The sequence below is a fragment of the Nylanderia fulva genome, unplaced genomic scaffold, assembly GCF_048542155.1.
Source record: "Nylanderia fulva isolate GAGA-0341 unplaced genomic scaffold, ASM4854215v1 Scaffold16, whole genome shotgun sequence".
Classification (NCBI taxonomy): domain Eukaryota; kingdom Metazoa; phylum Arthropoda; class Insecta; order Hymenoptera; family Formicidae; genus Nylanderia; species Nylanderia fulva.
Window position 1 is genome coordinate 217,318 of NW_028189835.1, and position 11,802 is coordinate 229,119.

The following is an 11,802-nucleotide window of genomic DNA, read 5'->3' on the forward strand; positions in this document are numbered from 1 at the left end:
TATTTTATAATTTTTGTCGGCTAGCTTCATGTAGGTCGTACGCGTTCACGCATGTCGTTCGAACAGACTTTCGACCGATCCATTGATGGAGTTTGCGCGACGCTCATCCCCCTCATTCGCGATTATTGTTGCTTTGTTGTGAAAACGAACAACTGTCAAAACCGCCGATTTTTCTCTCGTATCGGCGGACGTGCTGTTCGTTCCTGAGCGAAAGTCAGCGTCGTCTCGATTGAGAAAGCACAAAATGCGTTCTTTCCGCGCGAATGTGACGAAATTGAAGGCGCGATGATCCTCCCCAGCTGATTGCGGTCGCTTGCCGCCGCTGTGATTCCGCAGCGATTTAAACCGTTCGGCACTCGCGGACGATCAACAACGAATAAATCCGGAGAAATTTCTTATCTCGATTGCGACGAATCGCGGGAGCGAATATCGCGTTTACGGACGAGTTTACGGAGGGGAAACGTCAAGAGCTGATTTTGACGATTTTTTGACAGCTCCGATTTTTTGCATCACTGTGTTCGGAAGAAAAAATATATCAACGAAATTATCAAATGATAACTGTACGATTATTCTGTACGAAATATGAAGATGGCTTCCTCGGAGATTGACGATTTTTTGACCGGGCCGTTGGTCACCTGGGTAAGTTTGGATGAACTCTCGATACAATGAGAGTGTATATTTAAGTATCGATTCGATTATATTACATGACACATTCGCATATTTTTGTCTCGATAGTTTGTCAGCTGTCTGGAAGATCCCAATATAAATTATGAAGATTTAGTGGATGGTGCTTTGTTGCACAGTGTCTTTCTGCAAATGTAAGTGAATGCAGTAAAAAGATTGAATTGTTAGTTGTTTAGCTTATATACACGCAGTTGCGATTATATTAAGATATTAAAATGATATAATTCTCAAAAAATAAAATCTGTTTTTGTTATTCATCAGCAATCCAGAACCACTGCACGACGAAGTAGTGCCTTCCAATGGCAATCCTGTTGTTCGAACAAAAAACTTGAAGACTATAGTACAAAATATGAAGCAATTTTATGAAGAGGAATTGGATCACTTAATTTTAAAATTACCAGACATTTCAAATTTAGGAAAGGAACCGGAATTGTATATAGCAGATATGAAATTGTTGCTGTTGCTACTTCTTGGATGTGCTGTCCAATGTCCAAATAAGGAAAAATTTATTACCAAGATAAAAACACTACATGTTGACATGCAACTTGCAATAGTGGAGTGCATTAAACAGGTGCAGTATAAATATCATTAATAAAATTTATAGATGATAATATATTAATTTTTGTGATTTAATATGTTTAGGTTACAGATCATCAAGATATAGTCATTACACAAGATGGCATGGAAAATGCTAACATGGGTTATCTGTTTGTCCAAATTAAAAAATGGCTCCAAGAATTGAATTTATATCGAGAGGTATATTATTTGTCTCAATCTTATAATTGCTTGTAATGGATGACTCTTTTATTCATGTTTTTAAGAAAGCATCTCTATAATTGTTTATTACAATTACATACAACTAAAATAGAAATGGAGAGATGCAGCGCTAGATGATAGTGTTGAAAGAAATGACTCCTCTATCAGTGCGGAATCTGAAGAAATGAGTAAGACGCAACAATCTCATCCTGTCACCAAAGCAGAAAGAGAAGATAATCATCATTATGCGGAATTGGCTGACTGGAAATCTAAAGTTCGGAAACAGCGCCAAGAATTGTATGTGTGTCTTTCAAAATATTTTTTCTTTTTATCTGATTAAGGCGTTTATATATTAAATTTTGATATAATTAGCAAGAAAGTAATTTTTTACAAAATATGAAAAAATATAGAATAAATGTTTTTAATTGATTGTATTTTTTGAAAAAAATAATTTTCAATGAAAATGTCTAGATCTCTGTTTGATCATGCATGATGCGGTGATATAATTAAATTGCACATGTCTCTCAATATTGTATACTGTTATAACTTTTTAATACTTATATAAAAATTTTATAGGGAGGAAAAAACGGAAGCTTTACTTGAATGTAAGGAAGAATTGGAGCATAATAAAGCATTACTTACAAAACTAAGACAAGAGGTAATGTATATTAAATAAATTTTTATAGTGGAGAAATCTATATGTATAAAGTATATAATTTTAGCACCAAGAACTGATGCATGAAGCTCGTACTGCTAAATCGTACAGGGATGAATTGGATGCTGTAATTGAAAGAGCAGATAGAGCGGATCGTTTAGAAATTGAAGTAGCACGGTATAGAGAAAAACTCACAGATATTGAATTTTATAAAACTCGGATAGAAGAATTACGTGAAGACAATAGGTAATATATTTACATTATTCTTATAATATTTCAACAATATAAGTAAAATAATTGCTACAAAATGTTTATTGTATGTATTTAAGAGTTTTAATGGAGACTAGAGAAATGCTTGAGGAACAATTAAGTTCATCAAGAAATAGGACAGACAAAGTATTAGAGCTTGAATCTGAAATTATTAAATATAAACAGTTACTTAATGATATGGCATTGGTAAGAAGTTTCAGAAAATTGTGCAATATTATAAGCCTAATAGAGAAATACATAGAATTAATAATAAATTAAAAATAATTTTTAGGAACGTGCTGCTGATAAAGAAAAATATCAAGAACTTGTTGAAGAAAATACACAATTGCATCAATTGACAAAAGCTGCTGCTAGTGAGGCTGCATTAGCAGGATCTAGCGATTCTGAAGAACCAGGTATTTATTACAGAATAACAAAACATTATTATCATTATTTTTAATAAATAAGGCTAAATATGATTAATTTGTTTAGTGCACGATGATAATAGACTGTCTGAACAACTAACAAGTAATGCTCAGACGCGAGCATTAAAATTAGAATTAGAAAATCGTCGTTTAAACACTTTGATCGATTCATTAAAAGAAAGTTCGTTTTATGAAAATTCGTCTCGCATTTTGGAGTTGGAAAAAGAAATAAAGAAACTTTCATTGAAGATTGAATCATTAAATGATAATAAAGAAAGACTTACACAACAAAATTCCGATTTGGAATTGGTCTGCAAGCAAGCATTAGAAGAAAATAAAAAACTTCAAAATACCTTAAAAAATCAACGAACTTCTTTTGAGAAACAACAACAAGAAATCCAAGTACGTTAAAATTAAAACTTATACTTTTCTAAATCTTTTGTTTCAGTAATGATAAATTTATGTTATTATTTTTTCTTTACCATCTTTAGACTCATCATACAAAAATGATGGAATTGGAAAAAAATTATGATATAGCAGTGAAAGAGAAGCAACGTGTTCAATTATTATTAGAGAGTGTACAACGACGCGCTGACGAATTGGAACGTACTCTGGAAATGACAAATCAAAAAGTTGAAAAGTTGAAAGTAATTGAAAACAGTGCTAATGATATTAAATCCAAGTGCCTTGATCTTGAATCGAGATTAACAACAATAGAAAAAGAGAAAGACACAGCACAACGTGACATTTACAAATACAGGGAAATGATTGAAGTAAATATTAACTGTACATGCTATACCCCATAAGTATAGTATACATATGCTTGTGTATAAATAATTTTTTGTATTTTATTTTAGGAAAAAGATGTAGCTTTAGATAAAGCAACAAATACAATAGAAGTTTTGGAGAGAAAAGTCTTGCAACTTGAACAGGAATTACAGGATTGTCTTACACAAATATCAAGGTATGTTTGAAGAGATTTATCATTTTTATAAATTGTTATATTTAATAATATAGTGAATATTATGAAATGACTTTCATTTTAGATTGCAAGAAATTGAACAATCTAGCAAAGAGCTTGATTCACGAGCTGCAATTGACAGAGAAACTTTAGAGATACTTCAGTCTAATCTCGTAGCAGAAAAATTAAACAATCAACAGTTGTATACAGTTCTAGAGAAACTTGGCCTTAGTGATAATATATTGTTATCCCAACCGTTGGAGACTATATTGGAAAAGTATGGATAAAATATAATTTTATGTGAAAAGAGATTCTTTTTTCCTTTTGTTACAATCTATATTATGTGTACAAATTTGATTGTGTGTTATAGAATTGCCCAAATACCAGAAGTAATAAATCACGTTAAAAAATCATTTATATCAGAGAGCAGTGAGAAAACGACGTCTGAATCGACCACCAATTCCGACAAGGAAAGCGATTTGGAAACTATGATGGAAATACGGGTATATTTACATTCTAAAGATATAAAAGCTATTACATTAATTTACGCAATTAGTACTTTATTACATTATATTTTATTATTTATTTTCAGCGAGAATTGGAACAGGTGCAAACAAAGTGGTCTCTGTCTCAAACGGCAATGGAGCAGTTATTGTCTGAAAATGCAAAACTTGAAGTTCACATAACAACGTTACAATCACAAAGCAATTCATTAACCGCACAACATACCGCTTTACAATTGGCAAATTCACAGCTTGTCGCGGAAAAAGAAGAGGTATTTATATTCCAATTTATTTATATTCCAATTTATTTATATTCCAATTTATTTATATTCCGTTTTACTTAATTTTTGTATCATTTTTATTCTTATTTCTTGTATTGCGTTTGTAATAATCTGCATATTTATATGATTTTTATCTGTAATTGTACACGTTTAGCTTTTGAAAGAACGCAGCACGCAACAGTATGTATATTCCGCGCTACTTCATGATCAGAATACTTTGCAATCATTACACGAACAATTAAATAACGAATATGAGAATTTACGTCGTGAACGGGATGCCCTTAAATCGAATTTAAGAGATGTAAAGAATGAAATCAGGACGTTGCGCGAGACTTACGAGCAACTAGAAGCGAAAAGTGAAACATTGCAATCTGAACGGGAAGCTTTGATTAATAACACAAAGAGCTTAAATAATTTACGAGGAGAGCATTCAAAGTTGAAGGTACTTATTTTAAATGTCTGAAATGCATTGTTCGATTTTGCATGTATACTTTGTTTCATTAATGTAAATGTATGTACATGGACTGTAATTGCACAAATATTTTAGGACGACTTTAGAAATCTGTACACTGCAAGTGAAAGATTAAAAGCAGAGTATAGGAGTTTGCAAGATGATTACAGAAAGAATAAAATCGAGACGAATCGCTTGAGTCTAAAGCAAACGGAAATGCAAGGCCAACTTAGCGTCAAAGATGAACAATGTTCGGATTTGAAGATAGAAGTCAATAATCTTAATGAACGATGTGATGTATGTACATATATAATTATGTCATACGAACATACAAAGCAAAATTGATTTGCCTTGTGAAAAACGTCAAATGTATATTTTTTTTCAGATGCTTTTAGAAATGAATTCCGGATTGGATAATGATAGACGTTCCTTAATGGAGCATATAAGTTCATTATTTGCGCAATACCACGAACTTTTAACGCATTCGCTTCAAGATAAAGAGCATTATCATATGGAAGAAAAATTATTTGCGTTAGTATAATGGTTTAGTTGGTATTATATACAAAAGTTAATATTCCAAATTTTTACATTTTATTTACAATCATTTTTATTCTCCAATTTGCATTATTTATTTTCTTTATTTCGCAATGTTTAAAAAATATCGATTCGTGTGTTGCAGGGATAAAGTTAATCATTTGTATAGACAAAAAGAAAAGTTGGAGGACAAGATTATGGAGCATTATAGACAATTGAACAGTTGCACTACCAAAAAGTACGTTTAGTAAATATTTTATTTTATATATAATTTATATATCTTTTCTTTAAATTATATACAAGATACAATTTTTCCCTGTAGTAACTTGTATATATATTTCTAAAATAGAAAAGGTTTCGGGGCCAGTTTAGTTCGTAGAGTCAAGAAAGCTGGATCGGAGCTTCTTAATAAGGTGAATATAAATAACTATAATGATTATTTATTTGCTTAATATTTATGTTTTACTTTATATTTATTGATCTTACACAATTCCATTCACATTTTAAATTTTATTGACCACTATTTAATATCTATTTGTTAAAAAATATATTATTCTTAAATGGATAAATAAAAAAAAAGAATTGTAAAACATGTTTATTAGAATCGACGCTCGTGGGCTGAAGATCCCAAACAATCGGATAGTAAAACGTACGAGTCAGATACAGGCTGGAATGATTCCGATGCGAGTACTGACGATTACCGTTTACCCGGTAAATAATTTGTCAAAATGAAATATTTAATTCAATGATTTTAATGAAGCCACACAGTACCAATAATATAGTTTATGCAATTGTAGGGCCGAGTAGAGTTTTCGGATCAGATGCACTTGGACAAGCTGGTACCAGAAGAACAGTATACTATAATGACGATTCTCCGCCATCATCTGCTTCTTTACCCGTAAGGAACAATATCAATAACAACTGTTACTGTTTTGCAATAATTGTATAATAATCATAAAATCTGTCGCATTGAATATAGCATTATTAAGATAATTATTATAATGCAGACGGACAGGATACTTAGCGAACCCTTCCAGGAGCAAGGAAACGACGCTGTACAGATGGAGACGAATGCAAAATCGGAAACGCAAGTTGAGTCACGGCCCTTTTTGATCTATAATAAAGTATCGGCGGTCATAAACGAATCCAAAAACGTCAGCAGTACTCCGATAAAGGACGCGACGCGGGATGAAGTACTCGCGGAAGCCTCCGTTGACAAAGAACCAAAGACCGGAAGTCCAATATGGTACGAATACGGTTGTGTATAAATTCCCACTGCCTTTCATCCTTCCATTGAGATGTTGGAGACGGAAAGAGGGAAACAATGTATAAAGTATTTTCATATGTATATTCTCATTCACAAGGAAATGTACGTAAGTATTTTTTTTCCTATTTTGATCCATATTTTTCCTTGTTAATTTAATTACATACGTTTTGTATGCTATAACGAATAAAAGCTACACGAGTATTTGTTCAAAAGTATCGCAAAAACATCAGAAAGTATTATGAGACTAAAGAATTATTTCTTCTAAGTAATGTTTTTCTAGTAAATAAACTACCTATAATTAGATGATTAGAACTATAATTAGATGCATTGCTTCCAAAATTATTAAATAAATTTAAGAATAGAGCGCTAATACGAGTTCCTAAAAAGCTGTTTGTTAAGATAAGTTGAAGATATGTTAATTTCATTGACGTGTAATTTAAGAATTTTTCGTGTAATGTATTTCTGCTTAATCTTATTTATTTTTAATCCAAATCTTATTAAGACTATGATAACAAATATTACTCTTTTTATTCTCTCTTTCTTTCTCTTATGAATAGAAGAGAAATTGGAAGAAATGTAACTTGTTGTTCAAACATTTATGAATCATTTTCGTGAATGACTGCCAATATATAAAATAACAAATTTACAATAATTAACAATAGTGTGCTCGATTTCATTTAATGATTAATTGGTTCTATTTTTACGTATTTATACATATACGGTACTCGTATATGCTTAATAAGGTTTTTTAATATGTACATTGCTAAAATTGATAAAACACTACTTAATATGTACATTGCACACCTATCTGCCGTTGATAAGATTTTAGAAATATAAGGTAAAATTATTCTCTTTTTTTTTGTAGACGCCAAGACTAGTAGTAGACAAGAATTTGTACTGAAAATAAGTAGTATAAGTGTGCATTAATTTTTACAATTACACTGATTACCTCTTCGACTTTTATTACAATATATACATATACATAATAAGTGCTGCTAGATTATTTTTTACGTTTTGATAACTTATATTTTTATAATAATTGTGTGTGTTTTATACATATAGGTAGTATATATACATTTTCCGTGTCTTAAAATTTTATTGCGCGATTTTACACGCAATAGAATGTAACTAAAATATATAATTCATCGATTGAACATATTGAATAACGTCCGTTCTTGCCATTGTCGAGTATTATTTTCTAATGCGTCTTCCTATGCAGAATAAAATATAATATCGGTACGTGACTTGTAATAACAATTTCGTTATATCGCATGTTAAATAAAAGGATCATTTAAGATGATACCAAAGTATTCTTGCTTCTTTCGTAAAATTAAGATATTGATAAATGAAATATCGATTGCGGCACATGGTGATCGATAATGAACATTATACCAAGTACATCCTATATATTTTAATTAAATTAACATATGATTTGAAACGATCGGGTCGCTTCCTATAACAATAGTATTAAGAGCAGAGTTAAGAGTTATCAAACATAGCGTGACATAGTCGAGAAAACGTTGTAGGTACGATTCTGAAATATATTTTCTAGAAAAGAAAAACTTTAACATCTTTATCTTATAATGAAAGAGTTTTACTTTTTTGGACAGTAACAATACTGAAATTTTTTTCGTGCCGAACAACGGTATGATAATTATAAAATATGCCTTGTTTATAAGATATGATAAGATGGCTAATTATTTCTAGAAATATATTTTAGAAATCTTTCGGAAAAATATACATAGCAACAGCTTACAAATTTTTGAATTAGGCAGGAATTGATAATAACGATGAATTAGTAATTGATAGTGATAATTTTGGCATATTTAGACTATTTAATAACTATATATTTATTATATAATCCCCTATATATTAAAGCCGTCGTCTTTAATTTGCGATTGTTGATTCACACGATAATTTATTCCGTATTCTCGATGAGAATTGTCTGTTGAAAAAAATGTTAGAATCTCGAAATAAAATTATCATTAGGGTATCTCGATCCTGCGTGACTTCCGCGAGAAATAAAACAGCTGCGATCATCTATGGCATTTCAGTCGAGAATCTCACGCATAGTAATGTTCACCGGTTGCCTATCCCCTTCGTTTTTTGCCGGTTTTTCTGCTATTAGCATTAGTACGCTTTGGTCAAAAAATTGTCCATTGCGCGACCCTTTCCAAGTGTTTCTCAGGCTCCTCCTGTAAATTTGCATATTTTCTAGCCAAGGAACTATGTTCCTTCGTTAAGCACGTTCTATGCACTTTTTTCTCTCTTCTGGCCCGTATTCATGTCGCACATTTAGCATTGTGTACATATATATATATATATATATATATATTTTTTTTTTATATAATTTTTATTTTATATATTATTTTTTCATATTGAAAAAGAAATGGATAATTTTGTTACAATATTGTACCGCTCAAAAATATTTCTATACATAAATTAATATTTTTTACATTCAGAGGAAAAATAAAATAAAGTTTATAGAGATATACGTAGATAAAATAATATTTTGTTACTCAAAAATTTAATTTTGCATTTTTGCGTAGATTTCTGTCACGTAAAATGATGTCTTTGTCGCTATTGTTTGAATAATGGAGCAATGCCCTAAAGAGAGAGAAAAGGAGTGAAATGATTGAATGAACGGTAACATCGAGCTCGCGTAATGCACGCGCAATCGGCATCGCTGTATGCAAATCGCGAATAAGCGAGCAAGCCAGAGGCAGAGTCGGAGCCAGCGTCGCGACGCCTTTGGTTTCTACCGGCGCGGCGCTCTCTCACCCTTTCACGGATTACGAAGCTGTCGCAAAAAACGTCCGCCTCGCAGTAACGGTCTGCCGGCAAAACCTCCCTTTCCGCCTTGCTTTTTCTACGTGCGAAAATAAAAGTCTCTCGCGCTTTTCCTACCCCGGTCCGGAGAAAGGCTGTGGGAATGGGGAAGGGTACGGAGAGGAGAAAACGTATCGGGATGGACGGGAGGGAAAAGGCGGGAGAGGGCAAAAATAAGAGAGAGAGAGAGAGAGAGCAGGGGGTGGCGGCAAAAAGAATCGCAGTGATGTCGACGAAGGAGGAAAAAGAACAATCCGCGGTAGTGAGAAGCGATGAAGGATGGTTCAAAGAAAGAGTTGAGAGAGAAGGAGAGAAATCTATATTTTTCAGGGAAAACTGAGATTCCTCGAAAATTTTAGGACTCTTTTAATTTAATGTGTTATTGCAAACTTGGAGAACGAAAGAAGAGAAAGAAAGAGAGAGAGAGAGATAAACTTTTGATAACAAATTTTGCGATATAGGTATTTTTTAAGTCACTTTTGAAGTGACAGCTTAATAATCTCAGTGGAAACCAATTGATCAAAGAATACAGAATATGCTTTATAAATTTTAAATTGTATCAATAATTACTATTGAATGTGTATATAAAATCTGTAACTATATATACATTCTTAAAAGATGCGAAAGTTGTTCTATTAGAGAGATGTACACATTCGATACATGTAACATTTTATAACGAGAAATGTTCTTTTTATTTATATTTCAATATGATTGCAGTTTTCAAACTCTATCAGCCTTGGCATTATATCTCGAAGGAGCGAGGATTATCCAGACAAATCTTTTGTATCGCCTCAGCAAACACAGTATATAAATGTTATATACTTAAGCATGTTACATGTAACGTATATGTTAGTTGTAATTTCTCACTCATAGATGTAATATTTTTAATATTACATATATTACATTGTAGTTATATTGTCATTGTATCCCAAGATAGCACTGACTTATCAATACATCAATGTGCTATTTGGTATATAATTACAATATAACTACAACGTAATATATGTTATATTAAAATGTTACATCTATGAGTGAGAAATTACAACTAACATGGATGTTACATGTAACGTACACGTTATATTACCTGTTATATTCCGTTTTATTATAGCAATGTAACAATTATATATCGGTGTTTGCTGAGCCCAGCAAACACAGTATATAAATGTTATATACTTAAGCATGTTACATGTAACGTATATGTTAGTTGTAATTTCCCACTCATAGATGTAATATTTTTAATATTACATCTATTACATTTTAGTTATATTGTCATTGTATCCCAAGATAGCACTGACTTATCAATACATCAATGTGCTATTTGGTATATAATTACAATATAACTACAACGTAATATATGTTATATTAAAATGTTACATCTATGAGTGGGAAATTACAACTAACATGGATGTAACGTACACGTTATATTACCTGTTATATTCCGTTTTATTATAGCAATGTAACAATTATATATCGGTGTTTGCTGGGCTTGTTTCTGCTCAGCAAACACAGTATATAAATGTTATATACTCAAGCATGTTACATGTAACGTATATGTTAGTTGTAATTTCCCATTCATAGATGTAACATTTTTAATATTACATATATTACATTGTAGTTATATTGTCATTATATCCCAAGATAGCACTGACTTATCAATACATCAATGTGCTATTTGGTATATAATTACAATATAACTACAATGTAATATATGTTATATTAAAATGTTACATCTATGAGTGAGAAATTACAACTAACATGGATGTTAGATGTAACGTACACGTTATATTACCTGTTATATTCCGTTTTATTATAGTAACGTAACAATTATATATCGGTGTTTGCTGGGGCAATTTCTCCTATTAACCCTTCAATTTTAACGTTCAAATGCCAAGGCATGCAACGCAGAAGGGAGGAGAGAGCGAGAAGGAAGACTCTAGGGGTAGGACATGAATTTTACGGGGAGCCACATGGTGTTCCCCGTGGAGGAATTGGGGTACCACCCTGCAAAAATGTCGGTTTCTCCACGTGCGTACAGATACGTAAAGGAGGCAGGCGTGTATTTCGCAGGGATTGCACGGTGCATAGCGGCTAAGGGTGTTGCGCAGAGGGAAGATAGGTTTTTACGACGCGCCCTTCCCATCGTTCCATCCCCTCGTCAGTCGTTTCCCGCCGTCACGAGGCAGGCAGGGGGCGCGTTTTTATGACAG

At 32.1% G+C, this 11,802-nt stretch overlaps 1 protein-coding gene across 2 annotated transcripts; it reads left to right on the plus strand.

Moving 5' to 3' along the window:
- Positions 1–62: 62 nt before the first annotated feature.
- Positions 63–8,073, plus strand: Girdin (protein girdin). Of its 2 annotated transcripts, XR_003821802.2 has the most exons (24): positions 63–639; positions 736–818; positions 946–1,255; positions 1,327–1,440; positions 1,553–1,737; positions 2,017–2,098; positions 2,163–2,341; positions 2,425–2,551; positions 2,637–2,760; positions 2,837–3,171; positions 3,261–3,542; positions 3,627–3,733; positions 3,816–4,007; positions 4,101–4,233; positions 4,323–4,505; positions 4,669–4,956; positions 5,062–5,262; positions 5,351–5,496; positions 5,645–5,737; positions 5,849–5,912; positions 6,102–6,210; positions 6,297–6,397; positions 6,507–6,872; positions 7,632–8,073. XR_003821802.2 is itself a non-coding variant. In XM_029317795.2 (23 exons), the coding sequence occupies exons 1-23, from the start codon at positions 583–585 to the stop codon at positions 6,765–6,767; spliced, it is 3,756 nt and encodes a 1,251-aa protein (XP_029173628.1). In that variant the 5' UTR covers positions 63–582; the 3' UTR covers positions 6,768–8,073. The 2 variants fall into 2 exon arrangements, 1 of the variants encoding a protein (XP_029173628.1); XM_029317795.2 differs by having other exon boundaries at positions 6,507–8,073.
- The last annotated feature ends 3,729 nt before the right edge of the window (positions 8,074–11,802 follow it).